Raw genomic sequence first — 16855 nt, forward strand, 5'->3', positions numbered from 1 at the left:
TGACTGTTAGCGAGGTAATCAAATATAATTTTTGCAGATGGCTCCGCAAGCCTTTTCTTTTTTTGTCAGTTGTTCTAGCTGCAGACTCAGGTTTGTTATTTATGGGATGTGGAAATGGAAAGCTGTGCATTCGAATGAAAGCAGATCTCAGCCCTTCTATCCTCTCTCCCCCACATCACGTCATCGTTTCACCTCTTCGATAAGCGGCAAACCCGAACCTAATGCGGAACCTCGCCTCGGCCGAAAAGGAAATTAAAGGCGATTCGAGATACCCTTTCTGCTAACAGATAAAAAAATGTATTTACAAAGGAACGTGGACGTGTGGGCCAGGCGAAAGAGAGGATATTGAATTTTACAACATCCGAAACCGCAGCTGAAAATGTTTTCTTGTTAATCCAGCAGCTGTGTGGACTTGTAACATCAGTTGCCTCATTGCAAATATCGTGTAACTGGAAGCGCGTGTTTGTGCAGACACTGCGCGCGCGCGCTCTGTAATTATGCTCTTGCCTTTATCCTAAGCTGTGTGATATCAGGATTCAATTTCAAAAACATGGTACTATTTTTACACACACACACACACACACACTTTATCAAGTTCATTCACACAATTTATGTGAGATATACAGTATATATTTGTGTTGTGTGTGTATGTGCGTGTGTGCGCGCATCACAGACCATTTTAGTGACTGAGGAAACTAGCACTGGTTTAATTCAGACTTTGATAATCTAAACACACACATTACAGTAAAAACAGCGGTAGCATAATACCATAAATAATAGTAATAGTATAAACAATTTGGGACTTTCCAGCAGAATGATGTCCTGAAGTCATGAAACGTTTTGTAACTATATTTAAGTCAATGGGATTTCTGTTTGTATTTTACAGGGAACATGTGTAATATGACCTTGTTAGTGTTACAGGTAAACATTCAGATGAAACCAACTATCATGTTTCTCCAGGAATTACAAAATAATAGCAACAATTCAACAGTTCTGAAGAAAATGTCATTCTTCAATTGTTTATCTCTTGAGATACTGTGCAGTCTGATGTATAATACTTCCATACGCAAATAAAGCCACGTGCAATTTGTCACAAATTAAAGAGAATTTAAAAATTGATCTACCAAACTAAAATATAAATATCACCACCGGTGGAAATAAATCTGCCCATTCACAAAATGTGTCATTTCAAGTCAGCGAGCGTCAATGGCAACAGGATATTCGCCTGTTCCTCCAACTCACCACAACAAATTTTACCCATTGGTGGGGGGCATTCAGTCGGGAGCTTAATACAGGCGGACTTCAGCTTCACAGTAAAATCTGTCACAGATTCAAATACGAGAAATACATTCAAACAGGGAGCTTATTAACATTAACCGAAAATATCGATGAAATCTTAATTATATTCTGTATTATGGTTTTGATGTCTACTTTGTCGGCAGTGCAGTATGACAGGTAAGGAAGTGGTCTTGTAACCTGAAGGTCGCCGGTTTGATTCCCAGGTAAATGGTCTTGTAACCAAAAGGCCGCAGGTTCAATTGCAAGTTAAGTACCATGCCCAAGTGCCTTGAGCATTGCTTCAATATATATATCCAGCTGTATAAATGGATACTGTGTAAAAAGTTGTGTGTACGCTGCTCTGGATAAGAGCGTCTGCTAAATGCCAGTGATGTAATGCTATGTTTCAACCCTTGTGGCACAGCTCTTTGGTTGCAGTTGGATCATTTCCATGTCACTTCCTGTTGATTTAGAATATGCGTTTAGGCTAACGTGATAGGTAGCACGATGGCATGTTACAGTCTGGGACATGCGACCAGGAGGGTGACACCAGGACATTCAAGGTGACAGGTGACACTAAAAGACAACAGGCCGAACTGACTGCATGACTGCAGCGGGGCACAATATCAGGGGCGAACATGAGATTCAAGTTCCACCGCCCTTATTCAATGGTCTCTTCCTCAAGTTCTACTGGAGTGTGTGTGTGTGTGTGTGTGTGAATTTGTGCACGTTGCTTATATCACTCAGGTGGATGTGTTTACAGTGCAGTCTATAAGCATTTGGACAGCGATACAATTTTTGCTGTTTAATTTCAGATCCTATGTGCTGGAGTACAGAGCCAAAAAAAACAACAACAACAACAACAACAACAAATAAAAACAAAACGCGTCACTGTCTAAATACTCACGGGCTGCACTGTTTGTTACACTAAAACGCCGGTCACTCTGGGCAAGAGCGTACGCGGTCGGTGTGAAGCAACGTGACGTAACGTGTCCGTGTTAGCACGTTAGCACGTTAGCGTGTCGGCGTGCGTAGCGATTGCGTCAGTCCTCAGGCTCCTCCCCGCTGTCGTCGCTCAGCGGAAACTCGCGGGAATCCCGCTGGGTGTTGTAGCTCTTCACGGCCATGGGGCACTCCTGGTTAATTATGGCCTAGAGAAAGCAGACAATCCACCAATGATCCACCCAGTTTGACTTAGCACAGGTTAGGTCAGAGACAGGCAAAACCTTTTCCAAAACAAGAATTGCGCATTAAATATTTCCTAATCACTTCCTTATTACTTTTGGTTTGTCATTCACAAGAAACAGGAATGTGTGTGTGGGCTGAGAATAGGGAGGGAGGGTTTCATCGTGAAAATGGATAGAAATACATCTTTCATATCAGTTTCAATCTGCCATCTGATTAAAAAAAAATACATTTACTCACTTATTTCAGATGCATTGTGGTGACCAACATGCTGAAGTGCTCTCGGACTAGGTCTCATGTTGGTCTTTAGCTACTCTGGAAATTTCTCTCTGAAGTACCCAGTTATATATCACCGCCAATAGAACACTAATGTGCCGTCTAATTTAATTCTGATTGGCCCAGACAGGTGCGTGTTTGCGGGTAATTAGCCGACTGCTTAACAAAGCTTTAGTCAGCCACTAAAAAATAATAATAGCAATAATAAAGTATCTTTACTGAGAGATAATTTAATAACAGGATGGCGTCTGAGGAAAGGTGAGCTAATGGGTTTTTTTTGGCCCCGTCCCACGGCATCAAACGCACGGAGCACCTCCTGTCAGGCCTGCGGGGGCACGCAGAGGGGGGCGCGGCTGTGGGGGGGGCGGATTTCGGAGCCGAAGGGGGGAAGGAAAGATGACTCACCATCTTTTCCTCTCGGGCCGCGGGGTTCCTCAGGAACCAGCAGAGGGGCGCGTACAGGATGTTGATGATGCCGATGATGACCATGAGGGAGGGGAACCCGATGGATCTCACGATGGCGCCCCCTGTTGATGGACCTGGGCATGGCGAGGGTGTGAGAGAGAGAGAGAGAGAGAGAGAGAGAGAGAGAGGGCGAGAGAAGGTGTGGTTACTGCTGCTGCATGTGGAGTGGGTCACCTCATCAAAAATCCAAAATAAGTGCCGCGTTTCCTCTGGCTTTCTGCAGCACCATGTCACTTCATCGAGTGATGTTCACTACACATTTACAGCATTTATTTTTTTTTACATTACATCCATTTATACCCGCTGGATATGTACTGAAGCAATGCAGGTTAAGTACCTTGCTCAATGGCTACAATGGCAGTGTCCTACCCAGGAATCGAACCTGCGACCTTCAGGTTACAAGGCCAGTTCCTTACCCATTACACTACACTGCTGCCCCCGAGCTTATGCTGCACCCGCGTGTAGCGCAGGTCCTTACCAATGGCAAAGCCCATGCAGAAGGCCACGTCAGCGATGGCGTACACGCTGCCGTACACAGAGGCGTGGCGAATGTCCACCAGGTACGCCATTATCGGCATCATGGAGGAGTCCACCATACCTGCGCCGGAGACACACAGACACACAGACACACAGACAAACAGACAAACAGACAAACAGACACACAGACAAACAGACACACAGACAAACAGACAAACAGACAAACAGACACACAGACAAACAGACACACAGACACACAGACACACAGACAAACAGACACACAGACAAACAGACACACAGACACACAGACACACAGACAAACAGACAAACAGACACACAGACACACAGACACACAGACAAACAGACACACAGACACACAGACAAACAAACAAACAAACACACAGACAAACAGACACACAGACAAACAGACAAACAGACACACAGACAAACAGACACACAGACAAACAGACAAACAGACACACAGACAAACAGACAAACAGACACACAGACAAACAGATCTGAGATGGTCTCACTTATATGTTTAAGCCACCTCCAGCTTCCAGTGTGAAGAAACACACAGTATATGGAAATATTAATCTTTTTATTTCATTGTTCAGTTTTTTTTCCCCCCTCCCCCTTTTCTCCACACGTGCGTTAATGACATCATCGGGACTTACCGATGGCGAACCCGAGGCCGCCGTTCGGGCCGATGAGACCGTAAATGCTTTTCGCGAAAGGGACCTGCGGCACAACATTGAAGAGCGGCGTCAATCACCATTAGAGCTGACGGTTCTGCCAGGCAGAACAGGAAGTGATGCGCAGGAAGTGGTACTCACGCAGAGGAGGCTGATTCCAACGATTACCATTCCAATCATGGAGCACAGCCACCTGGTGGGAAAGCAACTCATTTAACACAACCCGTTACTTGTCCTTGAACATTAAACCATATAACAGTCCACTTGTTATCTAGACATGAGTGATATGTACAGTATGTATATTTTTATTTTTCAATTCCATTGCACAAAGTGAATATGCACCATTGAGAAAACGCTTAAGTATAATAATAGACAGGAACCAATGGTGGAAAAATATATGCTTAGCATTTATTTGTGAAATCGAGCGTTTACCTTCCCATTTTATTTGCTAGGATCCCAAATAAATTAGTTCCAATTAGGTAGGACATGCTGGCTGGTAGGAAGGCCATGCCTGGAAGAGAGTGGATCGAGTTCAGTGAATTAGCGGAGAAACGTTATCAAGCTCCACTTTGTTCCATTTGACCGAATCATTTTAGAGTAATTCTGATTTATCTGACTGCAGTGCTTCATATTTATCTTAATGCATCTGAACCATCAAAAAAAAAGCTTTTAGTAGCATATGAATGGAAGACTAAAGCCATTTTTAACCCCTTATTTAAAACCTCAATTCTCATGGTATTCACGCATTATTACGTCACCCAACAACAAATTTGTCTGCAAAAATGAATCGTGAGATTAACGTTATCACAACCTGCTGAACACGAGCAGTTCTTCGAAAATACATCACAGGGTGCGTCCCCTGCATTGTGACGTACCGAGCTGCCATTTTGGAGAGCACATGGTCTGCATCATCCATATGGGCAGGGTTGGTTCCAACATGGCCACCCCCATGTTAGCGAAGCACAGAGAACCTAAAGTCAGGGGAAGAAACCCTTACTTTTCACTCCTTTCTACACCGTTCACCTCTCACAACATCTGGATTCATTTGTGTGTGTTCCTTTCGTTCAAAAACACTTCTGTCTACTTCTGGCTCAGAAAAGACGCTTTCAATCGAGCAAAATTTACGGATTACCGGATTTCCTCCTCAGATACCATGATTCCATTATTATTTTTTTTTCCTTCCAACAAATGCCTGACATTAAAATAATTAACTCCAACCTGGTTCAAACCCCCATGTGGCTAAACCATGATGCTTTTGTTGGCAAATGGAAAATACGCGCAATTTGCTGTTCCTAACTATTCTTATTCTTTTTCTGTACATGTTAGGTTTCTGCCACACCAGCGACATTCAGGTAACTTCCTGAGGTGCGTTGACAGCTGTTTCTGGGGTGGATGACCTGGTCCCTCCCCAGCAGGGGATAATGGAGGTGTAGTCTCACCTGCAGAGATTAGGATGTAGGGGTGCAGGGGCAGTCTCACCTGCAGTGATGAGGATGTAGGGGTCCCTCAGTAGGGTCAGTAAAGGAGTCCCCTCCACACTCTGCAAAGTCAAGCTCACCGTTAGACAGAGGATGGACTCGATCATAGTCCTCCAGACCCACCTGTCAGATCAGTGAGCCTTCATTCAGTAAAACTATCTAGGGAACATAATTCTACAGTGGAATTATTATGCTCTATTTCTGTTCAATCCTACATATGTTTTTGCATAAACTTGTGGCCAAACTGCATTAACACTGTGGTCAGGTAACACATGTAGGGCAAATACTAATATCTTTTTAAAACCCTTGGAAGCGTAGGTGTTTATGGAATGTGTGTGTTTTTTCCCCAGTGTTCTAGAACTCCACCGCTTTCACTCATGTGCAGTGATTGTGACATCAGCACTATAATGTTCAGTCAAGGACATTCCAATCGCATACAGTACTTGTGACCTCACGCCTTAGAAGGAACCAGCAGTAAAAAAAAAAAGCCGCTCACCCCCGGAGATATCTTTGACGGCTGAAGTATGCAGAGCTGCAACACTGCGTAGACGAGAAAAAAAAAATGAGCGAAACAATAATTTATAAAAACTCATAAATGTGCGCCTTTTTCCCCTCTAAGCGCAAAGCGGCTACTCGCCGCACACAGAGGGAGCTGGGACTTACTCATCACCACAGTTTCATCATTAACCCCGTTACACTCTAATTATCATCACACCGCTGGAATAGCACTCATCCTGATGACTGGGCGTAGCAGGGACAGGTACGCGTCAGTTTTCACGTTCATTAAGCAGAAGCATCGCACCGCGAAGCACATTCTGTGTGTGTGGAACTGGGTGCAGTGGGCCGAGACTGATCGAGTGGATTTTCGCAGATCTGATCACCCCTGTTATACACGCACTGTCGGCTGAAACTACTCAGGTAGACACAGTGACTCTTCCCCATCAGAGTCTCCAATGACAAAAAAAAACAAAAGACAGCTGAATTTCCTCTGGCCTCAAGTTCATGACATGTCATGGCAGGAGGACAACTAAGCGAAAGACTTTATAATAATTATTTTAAAAAAATAATAATTATTAAAACTTATTAAAATTAGGGATGAGAAATCAGTTGTCCCACTTACCTCCGTCAAATATGGCCAGAAAGGCCAGGATGAGGAAGGGGGAACTTTTCCCCACGAACTCATACATCACGCTTCCAAAGGGGGCACCGACTGTGAAACAGAGGTAACGGACATCGTTTCGTTTGGGTGGGGCTCAGGCACTTATTTTGGAGAGGGCAGACTTTTAAGAGTAAGGATGAGGGTGTACTGGAGAGAAAAAGCAAAGGTACATGATCACATGACCAGGTCCCGCCAGCGGAACCAGGAAGGGACTCACTCAGAAGCCCCATGGCCAGCCCGCCCAGAGCGATCCCCATGGCAACGCCTCTCTCGTTGTCATCGGAGTACACGCTGGCCAGCATCCCCAGCCCTGCGACAGAGCAAAGCGGTTTTAGAAACGGCCCCAAGCACCCCCCCCTCCCCCCGCACCTGTCACCTGTCCGAGTTCTGCCCCACCCTTCCCTTCCCACAATGCCTCAGCAACTACAGTGCGACAGGCGGGCAGCACTCCAGGTGTAAGTAGGGCGGTTCTAAGATTGATTCTATTTCTGCTTTCAGGTGCATTTACCGGGGCACCTGTGGTTTCAGTCTCGGGGGAGAAAAAAAAGCGGTCCGGGATGCAAAGAATATTTTGACTCAGCCTTAGAAGAGCCGTCTCCGGAGCGCTTGTGAAACCACAACGTCCCCCCGCGTTTCATTCTCTCGCACAAATTAAGCTCATCCACAGAACCGTATACATTACACATTATATTCATACACATGTAAGACAATGGCAGTTTATACTCTGCAGCCAAAACGGCCTAATGAATAAGAAATACCCAGGGTGCACTTATAGACTCTGAAAAGAAACGGTAACGTCTGTAATGAACGTGGGGTACCTGCCACTGACGAGAAAGAGGATCCGATTCCTTGCAGGGATCGGGCCACAAACAGCAGCGTGTAGGTCCCCGAGAAGGCGAACACTGCCGGACAGACAGACAGACAGACAGACGGAGGGACAAACGGACAGACAGACAGAGTTAGCCATGTTAGTTAGTAGTGACTAGCACTGCAAACAACGTGGTATCACATTCACAAGATCATGGGAATCTTACAATTACAGAGAATTACAATCAAATATGTAACGTTTGATTGCAACAGTAGTAATTAATTTTTATTTAATTTGTTTTGCATTAGACAAATGTATGCCTCCCTGCATGTTTATGATCACATATGCAGAATCAGGTATTTAGCTTCCAAATTGTCCTGTTGTAATAATTCAGTGCTTACTTATCGTTGATGCGAACATGATGACAAACCCGGCGAACATTGGTATGTGGTATCCAATCCTAGAACAAAGACAGAGACGGAAGTGAGACACAGCGCCCCCTCCAGGACCGGAGTTAAACCAGCAGACGCCACGCCCCCTCCAGGACCGGAGTTAAACCAGCAGACACAGCGCCCCCTCCAGGACCGGAGTTAAACCAGCAGACACAGCGCCCCCTCCAGGACCGGAGTTAAACCAGCAGACGCCACGCCCCCTCCAGGACCGGAGTTAAGCCAGCAGACACAGCGCCCCCTCCAGGACCGGAGTTAAACCAGCAGACACAGCGCCCCCTCCAGGACCGGAGTTAAACCAGCAGACGCCACGCCCCCTCCAGGACTGGCAGTTTGATTGACACCCGTGCGGGGGAGCGGTTTACCTGTTGGTGAGGGGACCCACGAAGGGGTTGACCAGCAGCTGCACCATGGCCTTGGAGGCGAACATGAGGCCCACCCGCACGTTCTCCTGCTCCAGGAAGTCGCCGTTCACCGAACATCCGCCGGGCGCCCCTGGGGAGGAGCCGTTCGGCGCGGCGGTGGAGGCGGAAGCCGGCTCGGAGAGGTTGCCATTGGCGACGGCGGCGCTGGCGGCGGTGGCAGCGACCCGGAGGACGTAGGTGGCGTTGTCGTAGCGGGAGACGATGGCGGAGAAGGCGGCCTCCTCATGGGGAGGCCTCGGAGAGACCAGCCGGCTCGGGATGGGGGTCGGCGAGGGGTCCGGCCTCTTGTATTCCGTGGCATACAGGAACGTGGGGATGATGGGCACTGGAGGACATCGAGGACGGCACAGTTCAGTTTGGGGAGCAGGGTGCACTTTGAAAAAGGCAGGAGCACGGAGCGGGGAAAGGGGAAGGGTGGGGCGAGGTTAGTGCAGGGGGGGGTGGAGTGGGGGTGAGGTTAGAGCAGGGGGGGGGCGGAGGGGGGTGAGGTTAGAGCAGGGGGGGGGGGGGGCAGGGGGTGAGGTTAGAGCAGGGGGGGGGGGGGGGGGGGGGGTGAGGTTAGAGCAGGGAGGGGGGGGTTGAACTTTGGGTTTCTGAATGAACCGTTTGAGCGTGCCCTGCCACATGCGGGACCTCTGCGGGAGAGGGGACGCCCCACGCCGCTCTCTGTCTGTCTGATTTTGCTCTCTACGGTCGGGGGGTCTAACGGCCAGCGGTGGGACGCCACCCAGCTGAATGTCAACCCCGCAGACGAATGATGCAATGATCACATGACCACAGCAAAAAAAAGAAAAAAAGAAAAAAAAGACACAATGAAAGGCCAGGAAATGCCATGTACCTTTGAGCAGATTATTTTTACAGATGTAAATACAACGTAAGTACTCTCTCGCTCTCTCTCTGTGTCTGTCTCACTCTGCCTCTCTCGCTCTCCCTCTCCCTCTCTCTCTCTTTCCTTTTCTCTCTCGCTCTCTCTATTCCCCTACATCTTCCTACACATTGTGATCGTGTCACTATGTGTTTCAGTGCCATTACTGTACCTCACACTACGCTCTACGAAAGTGTCGCCCTGCTCTCCCTTCTCCGAGGGAACACCCCACCTCCCCTCCCTCCCCTCCTCCCCTCCCCCCCCTCCAGCCGCCCCCCCCCATCCCCCCCCGGCCCCCCCCCTACCGGACTCACCCACGACGGTGAGCAGCATGTTGTCCAGCAGCAGCGCCACACACACCACCACCAGCACCAGCCGTCGGGACCCCCGACTCTGTCTCAGCCACTCCAGGGGGTTGAATATGGGCATCTTTACTCCACTCTCCCGGGGGGGGGGGGGCGGGTCAGCTAGAAAGCCTGCAAAGGAGGAACCCCCCACCCTCAATCAGTTAGCAATCAGGCTATCAATTTCCCTGTTAGCAATCAGGCTACTATCTTCCCCCAGTCATATGCAGGATTAGCATTAGCAATGGACTCGGTTCTTCGCCCTGGCCTTCATATACCTGTTCAAAAGGAGGCTGGTGAACAGGTGTGTTAATGTGAAGAACACTGTTGGGCTGAGAAGAACATCCAAAAAAACATCCACCCTTGTCTTGTAATACAGAAGCAATCCAGTCAAGAAAACACTTCACGCTGGACCCAATTATAAGGGTCCTATATGAAGAGCACACAGGTTGATAGTCAACACCGTGCTAAAAAAAGAGCATTATTTACAGCCCTTTTAGTACAGTGGTAATACAGCTACACCCTCTCAGAGGGACTGTGCGTGCCAGTTTCAAGGACAAACTTGTTCTCGTCCTTCCTTTTCTGTTATGTTTTGTGCTCAAGCCCTGCGGAAACTTTCTGCACATATCTGTATCAGGCACAAACAGTGACTCAGACACCCCACTTGGATGTAAAAGACACAAGCAATGCTTATGAGGACAGAACACAACATTCTGTCAAACCGGAGAAAAAGAAAGATAATAAGAATAACAACATGGACACCACGTTATGAATACACACCTGCTCATTAATACTAAAATGGAGCTGAACGCCATGTACCACCGCCACCCGTGAAAGATCAATAATTAAATTACTGCAACTCTGAAAATCTTCATAGTCAACGGCAGGGTTGATCGATTTCCAGGCCTCGATGCTAGGACTGCCCAACCCTGTTCCTGGAGATCAGGGCTGCCCAGCCCTGTTCAGGGAGATCGACTGTCCTGTAGGTTTCCGTATCTACCCCAATTTGGCACACTTGATTCTACTAATTAGCAGCTCGACAAGATCTCCAGCTGTTGAATGAGGTGTGCTTTTCGTTAGGGTTGGAGCTGAAAACCTACAGGACAAAAAACAGGCAGACCTCCAGGAACAGGGTTGGGCAGCCCTGGATCTAAAATAAGCCCCAAGCTGGGAACCTCACGCCACGATATATATATATATATATATATATATATATATATATGACACATCAATACCACTGCTAAACCAGAATAAGTCAGATCTTCACATCCACATCCACCGCCAGCCAGTCCTGCCCAGCCCCTCGCTTCCCTGCCCTGTGTTCCACTGAGCAGCCAATCCGCTCCCCCACAGCAGTGAGATAAGCACTGATACCATGCAGCAGCCACGGGTCCCGGCAAGCTGATCGCAAATTAAGTCACACAGGAGCAGATGACCGAAAAAAAAACCAGGCGCATTATGTCCTGGGGAGAGACATTCGTCTTACGAAGATGAACGAGATGATTGCCCCTTTTCCCCTTTTATCAACAATAGAATTAGACTTCCTCTGGCTTGGTCTTAGAAGAAGCACTCTGTGCCGATTACCATTGCAGCAGCATCTGTGGGTAAAGAAAACCCCTGTGTTTTCAGCAAGTACTTCTTTAGATCTGTGCAAAGAACGGAAAATTCTCCTTCTGATATTCTCCTGACAGAGCCGGGTCCATAAACAAAAGTACAATCTTCTAGGAAACTACAGAAATAAAGATTGCAGTACACAAGAAAAAATGTGTGTTTTCGGAAGAGTTTAACACAAGAGGTTATTTGCTATAATGACATAAATCTGAGGAGGCCAATAACAAATGCAGGTCAACTTATTTTACCCAGAAACAAGACTCAAAAAGGCTCACACATCACATAAATGAGTAGGATCACAGCGTGATCTACAAAACAAAACAAAAACCCCTAAAAGTTTAAACCACAAGCCACAGCACAACTTCAGAATTCAGATTATTCTCTTCGGCACGAAAAGCAATGAAACAAACACCAATGCGCTCCTTGCTTACTCAGGTTTTCATCACGGCAAAGCCAAACTAAGATGCGCGAAGCTCATCTCCGGGATGGCGACCCCCATATTGGGCTGGACGGGAGGCAAGAAGTCTTACCTGTGGAGACATTTGCGTGGATCCACACCAGGTGCAAGTCAATCACTGAGTGCTTCTCCTGTGGCTCCTTTTAAGAGCTCTGGGGACATGGAGGTGGATAGTCCTTTAAAAAAAAAGAAAACATGAAAAAAATGTAGTCATTTAAGATCCCACCCCTCAAATTAGATAGCCCCCCCCCCCACCCCCACCCCACCCCCCGTCTCTTCTCCACCATTCACTGAACCAAGCCCCTAAACTGCGTCACAGAGGAAAGTAATTGTCTGCATCTGTTATGCTTTGTTGAGGGGGGGTTGGGAAAGGTGGGGGGGGGGGACCTGCAGGCTGGTATTTTTCACAATAAGGTGGTTATCTGTAATCTGTGAGACGTTAACCCTTTCAGACGCTGGGACAGCGTGCCCTGCTGCAGGAGCCGAGACGTGTGTTTGCGCCGAGTTTCCGCACGCTGACCACAGCCCCTCCACACCACACACGCTCCTGCCCGCTGTGGCAAGGCCTTGTAAAAAATAAAAAAAAGACACAGCCTTTATTAACTCAAGCACATTATTGACTCATATACGGCTCCAAATATATCAGCTTCCAACCCTGGCCATTGATACAATTATCTTGGTATTTGCTAATGTTATATATATATATATATATATATATATATATAATTTTATTTTTTTTATTTATCTGTATACATTGGTCTTCAAATTTCTTAATGACCAAAATGCTTTATATGTATATAAATATATATATAAAGACTTTCAATCATTAAGAAATTCCAACCGCCACCAACGTGTTGCAGCCACCTGGGTGATGTATAGCGGCCATTTTGGGCCAGAACACTCACCACCCACACATTAGCTGAGGTGGAGAGGGGACAGAACAAATTATTTTAAGCCAGTTAAACTGAGGGATAATTCGGCAGGTTCAGAGGGCCAGTTTGAGAATTTAGCCAAGAACCCTGTAGACCTACTATATATATATTTATATATATATATATATATATATATATGGAGAGAAAGAAAGAGAGAGAGTCATATGCTATTATATAACTGTATAATGGGATAATAATCTTGAAGAAGTCCTGCCTTATTTCACTACTGTTTTCTGAATACCATCTGGAAGGCGAGGCAGGTGCAGGAGCCGGCATAATTTCCGCAGCCTCGGGGTGTCTTTAAAAAAAAAACCGCGGTAATCAAATGAAACAGGGAGCTGCGCGAGGGCACGTTCCACCCTCAACCGCCACTGTCCATTAGTGGCAGGTGTACCCACACTGTATAGCTGGCCTTATTTTGTGTGTGTGTGTGTGCGTGTGCGTGTATGTGCGTGTGCGCACACTCGCTGCGTCTATGTGTGTGTGTGTGTGTTTGCATGAGAGGTGTTCAGAGCGTAGTTGAACCCTACAGTCATTTAATATTTGCCCATCTTGACACGGTGAACTGGAAATCCATGCAAATCAAGCAGTTGTAGCCTAACTCCTACTTACACAGAGTACACTGGGTGCTACATTTATATCTGTCCATTGAATGCTGTTGAACGGAGAGAGAAAAAAATCAATCTACTGGAATGGAAATGACTTCTTCGGGTCAATTAATTGTGGTTCAGGCAAAAGTGTCTTTGGTTAATGGGAGGCAATTAGAGAGCCTTTCCGGGACATCACAAACGCAGACTCTGGGACCGTGTCGTGCTTACGCAGACAGGAGTAAACAGTCCCCGGGCGTATCTCGGCGCTGCCAGCGAGATAAGCCACTCTCTTTGTAATAAGGCCCTTGTTGTCTCTTCTAAACTGGCAGTCAGAGATTAAAGGCAGTAAATACGGTTTTTTTCCGGACACGTGTACTGCCAAAATGTTTGCGGAGGAAATGACAGAATGAGCAAGGGGGAGAGGAGGTTTACGCCTCAAATCAAATATAGTAGGCCTACCTGTGCACGCGTGGAAAGTCTGAGAAAGATATCATCGTGTCATCGTTTTGCGTTATACAGCTAAGCATTAATTAGGCCTACACAGTCCAGTTCCTGCGTAACTTTCTGGGAAGGGGATGTCTCATATATGTTATATGATTAAATAACATCCTAAAAACAGTTCGGCTTCGTTGTTTACTTGATCTTTTAGTAACCTGAGGCTAGAAACCCCACGATGATGCCAAATTAATAAAGACGTCACATTACCTCTACATTAATTCTATGCAACTCAGCACGCGTAAACTGTCTCCCGTGAACTCCCCCGCTGGCCCCCCGACTGCTGATCCCACCAAAAACATCTCGGTTTCTCAACTTCAAGCAGTAATTAATAATGACATTGCCTCTCCAACCGATCAAACACTTCCTCCAGGAGATGCAGATTATCAAGTAATCCGGTCCAGGAAGCAACCCGCATCCGAGTTTACCGCCGCAAGTCGTTCAAAGAACATAAGAGCACTTGCTCAAAATGAAAAGTAAAATAACTTTGATGTTTGGCTGGAGGAAACTGTTGGGAACCGTTAGGGCGATGAAAGGCACGCGAGCTTTAGAGAAGGAGGTGGCGGTCTGATGGGTGAGATATAAATCTGATACTTGAAACACACCTGACCTGTGGGCACTGGACACAGATCGGGACAAGGATAAAAGCTGTCGAGGCGTTCGTCTTAACTTTAAAGACATTTACGGCTTCTCGACGTACAAGGGAGCTGCACGGTAGAATTTTATACAGTCGCGTTTACATTTTGTTCAGGTAGGCTATTGTACGAAAAACGAACTTTAAACATTATAATTTGGCGTCTCGTGCAATTTTTTTTACCGGCCTGTAAGCAGCCTTGCGCACAACGGTTTTGTCCTAAGTCATGCGCGCGTGTACGGCTGTGTTCGTGTGTCTACTGTCCGCGTACGGCGCACAGAGCTCTCTCAGTGACGACACGAACCCCAACATCATACGATCTTCGGCAGAGATCGAGGGCCGAGAAACAAAGGTGAGGGGCTGACATTTTCGTCTTTTGTATTCAAATTTGATTTTTTATTAGGCTATGTCAAGGTTATTTACAGAATAAAAGTGTTTGGTGGTAGGTCTGTTCTGACCATGAATTGTTATTTTGAAGTTACGTAGTGAAGAACAAAAAATAGGTTTTACTCCGTGTACCGTACGTGGACGGTGTATATTCTGAATCCGTGAGATTGTGTTTTGTGCTCAGACTCAGGTGCGCTGCCGGAAGGACAGTGACTGCGGCAGCAGGCAGTACTGCGAGCGCGGTGCTACGCTGCACTCCGTATGCACCAACTGTCAGCAGAAACGGCGCAGATGTCACAGCGACAACATGTGCTGCCCAGGAATGCGGTGTGTCAACGGTCAGAACACTCTCCGTCTCACGCGCAAAAGAACCGAAGTGACAAATCCACCGCTTTGGTTGATTTTACAGTTTGCATTTTGTTGTGTTATTTCATGTAAGCTGTAAGATTTCAGAAATAACTAAATTAATTTTCAGGCTTCTTAAACATTAATATTATCAATTATGTTTTAGACTGATACTCATACACTATTAACAGCCCATATAATTGGCATATTTACACTCGTATTTTTAATTTTTTAATGCAGATTTATGTACGCGGCCAAAGAAGATGGACGCAGAGAACAACAAGAACAGGCAGCCGTCATTAGATAACCGAAGAAAACAGAAAGGTGAGAGAGAAACACAGACGCAAACAGAACTAATGAAAGGTACAGAACTGAGTAGGCTAAATAGTAATAGACTAATATAAGCCCGAGAGACAATGAAAGAAAGGATACATTAGGCAGGGGTGTAAAAACATCGTGATAGAGAAGCTAAAGAAAAAATAAAACGGAAGGGATGGGTTTAACGGTACAAGAGGAAGAGGTTTGTTAAAGTATCTTTGATAACAAAGTGAAGTGTATGCAAGAACAAGAACAGAAGGGGTTTGTGCCATGGAAGACCACAAGGTCTTCAGATTAATGTCCTCAAAACAGTGTTTTGCTATATTCTTTAAGAAATGCGCTGTCCCCATAATCGGACCCAGATAAGTAAAATTGGAAAAAGTAGATCGCTCAGGAGACGGGCGCTAACTGTGACGTTGTCGCTCTCTAGGCCAGGAGAGGGACAAGTGCGTACGATCGCGGGACTGCGGCGCGGGCCTGTGTTGCACGCGCTACCTGGAGGAGAAGAGGTGCCTGCGCGTTCCCGTCGAGGGGGAGCGCTGTCTGCTGCCGGGCCGCTCCAAGGGCCAGAGAGCCTTGGGTCGGTGCGACTGCGCCCAAGGCCTGTCCTGCCGCCCGCTCACCGAAAACTACAACTCCCACGGGGTGTGTCAGGCCAGCGAGAAACAGACCTAAAAAAAAGGAAAGCCACGCAACCGGCCTGGGCTCGGGAAGGTGCCACTGGCCACCGATGGACCGGGGGCGATTTAAAACTTTATTCGTTTGTTATACACTGACATTGCCCAGTCAAAGAACGACAGCATCTACAACTGTAGGGTGGGGCTGTGTGTTTTACTGGATTACACTTCCCATGTTTCTCTGTTCTTTTTTTTTTCTCAATCAAGTGTTTATTGACTAAGCAAGCTGTAGTGTTGCACAAAAGATATCGACCGTTATATGGATGATATTTCAATTTTCAAATAAAAATATTTTAATTACACCTTTTGTCCCTGTTCACTTAATTTTGTGTTGATGGTTTAGTAGCTATTGTATTGGTGCTCGGTTACATATTGTGCAAAAAAAGTGTATTGTGGAAAAACGTTTCAATTGAAGAAAATCAATTTACTATTTACTTAGCAAGTGGTCTATTTTTCCAGTATACATCAAAGCCAAAACTGAATCCAACTTTCCAACACAAATGAC

General features: G+C 46.4%; 2 protein-coding genes across 3 annotated transcripts; one reads left to right on the forward strand and one right to left on the reverse strand.

Annotated features, from left to right (window-relative positions):
- Positions 1–691: 691 nt before the first annotated feature.
- On the reverse strand, positions 692–16253 carry LOC135264632 (chromaffin granule amine transporter). The gene is made up of 17 exons (XM_064353374.1): positions 16169–16253; positions 12046–12148; positions 9875–10036; positions 8636–9020; positions 8223–8281; positions 7832–7915; positions 7231–7323; positions 6975–7064; positions 6351–6394; positions 5856–5916; positions 5252–5347; positions 4809–4887; positions 4518–4569; positions 4359–4422; positions 3683–3802; positions 3145–3278; positions 692–2429 (listed from the first exon to the last, which is right to left on the reverse strand). The coding sequence occupies exons 3-17, from the start codon at positions 9987–9989 to the stop codon at positions 2322–2324; spliced, it is 1584 nt and encodes a 527-aa protein (XP_064209444.1). The 5' UTR covers positions 9990–10036; positions 12046–12148; positions 16169–16253; the 3' UTR covers positions 692–2321.
- Positions 14043–16652, forward strand: LOC135264645 (dickkopf-related protein 4-like). Of its 2 annotated transcripts, none has more exons than XM_064353410.1 (4): positions 14043–14975; positions 15195–15444; positions 15596–15679; positions 16104–16652. In XM_064353410.1, the coding sequence occupies exons 1-4, from the start codon at positions 14850–14852 to the stop codon at positions 16346–16348; spliced, it is 705 nt and encodes a 234-aa protein (XP_064209480.1). In that variant the 5' UTR covers positions 14043–14849; the 3' UTR covers positions 16349–16652. The 2 variants fall into 2 exon arrangements, with proteins under 2 accessions (XP_064209480.1, XP_064209481.1); XM_064353411.1 differs by having other exon boundaries at positions 14048–14975; positions 15195–15348.
- The last annotated feature ends 203 nt before the right edge of the window (positions 16653–16855 follow it).

This window comes from Anguilla rostrata, chromosome 10 (assembly GCF_018555375.3).
Source record: "Anguilla rostrata isolate EN2019 chromosome 10, ASM1855537v3, whole genome shotgun sequence".
In the NCBI taxonomy this organism is placed as follows: Eukaryota; Metazoa; Chordata; class Actinopteri; order Anguilliformes; family Anguillidae; genus Anguilla; species Anguilla rostrata.

Bases quoted from the DNA above. Each gene is read 5' to 3' on its own strand.
- LOC135264632 (XM_064353374.1), bottom strand. From the start codon at position 9,989: ATGCCCATATTCAACCCCCTGGAGTGGCTGAGACAGAGTCGGGGGTCC. The intron at 8,282-8,635 runs GTAAACCGCTCC...TCTTTGTTCTAG, and splicing joins GTGGGTCCCCTCACCAACAG to GATTGGATACCACATACCAA. The intron at 4,423-4,517 runs GTGAGTACCACT...GTTGTGCCGCAG, and splicing joins TTGGAATCAGCCTCCTCTGC to GTCCCTTTCGCGAAAAGCAT.
- LOC135264645 (XM_064353410.1), top strand. From the start codon at position 14,850: ATGCGCGCGTGTACGGCTGTGTTCGTGTGTCTACTGTCCGCGTACGGC. The intron at 14,976-15,194 runs GTGAGGGGCTGA...TTTTGTGCTCAG, and splicing joins TCGAGGGCCGAGAAACAAAG to ACTCAGGTGCGCTGCCGGAA. The intron at 15,680-16,103 runs GTGAGAGAGAAA...GTCGCTCTCTAG, and splicing joins TAACCGAAGAAAACAGAAAG to GCCAGGAGAGGGACAAGTGC.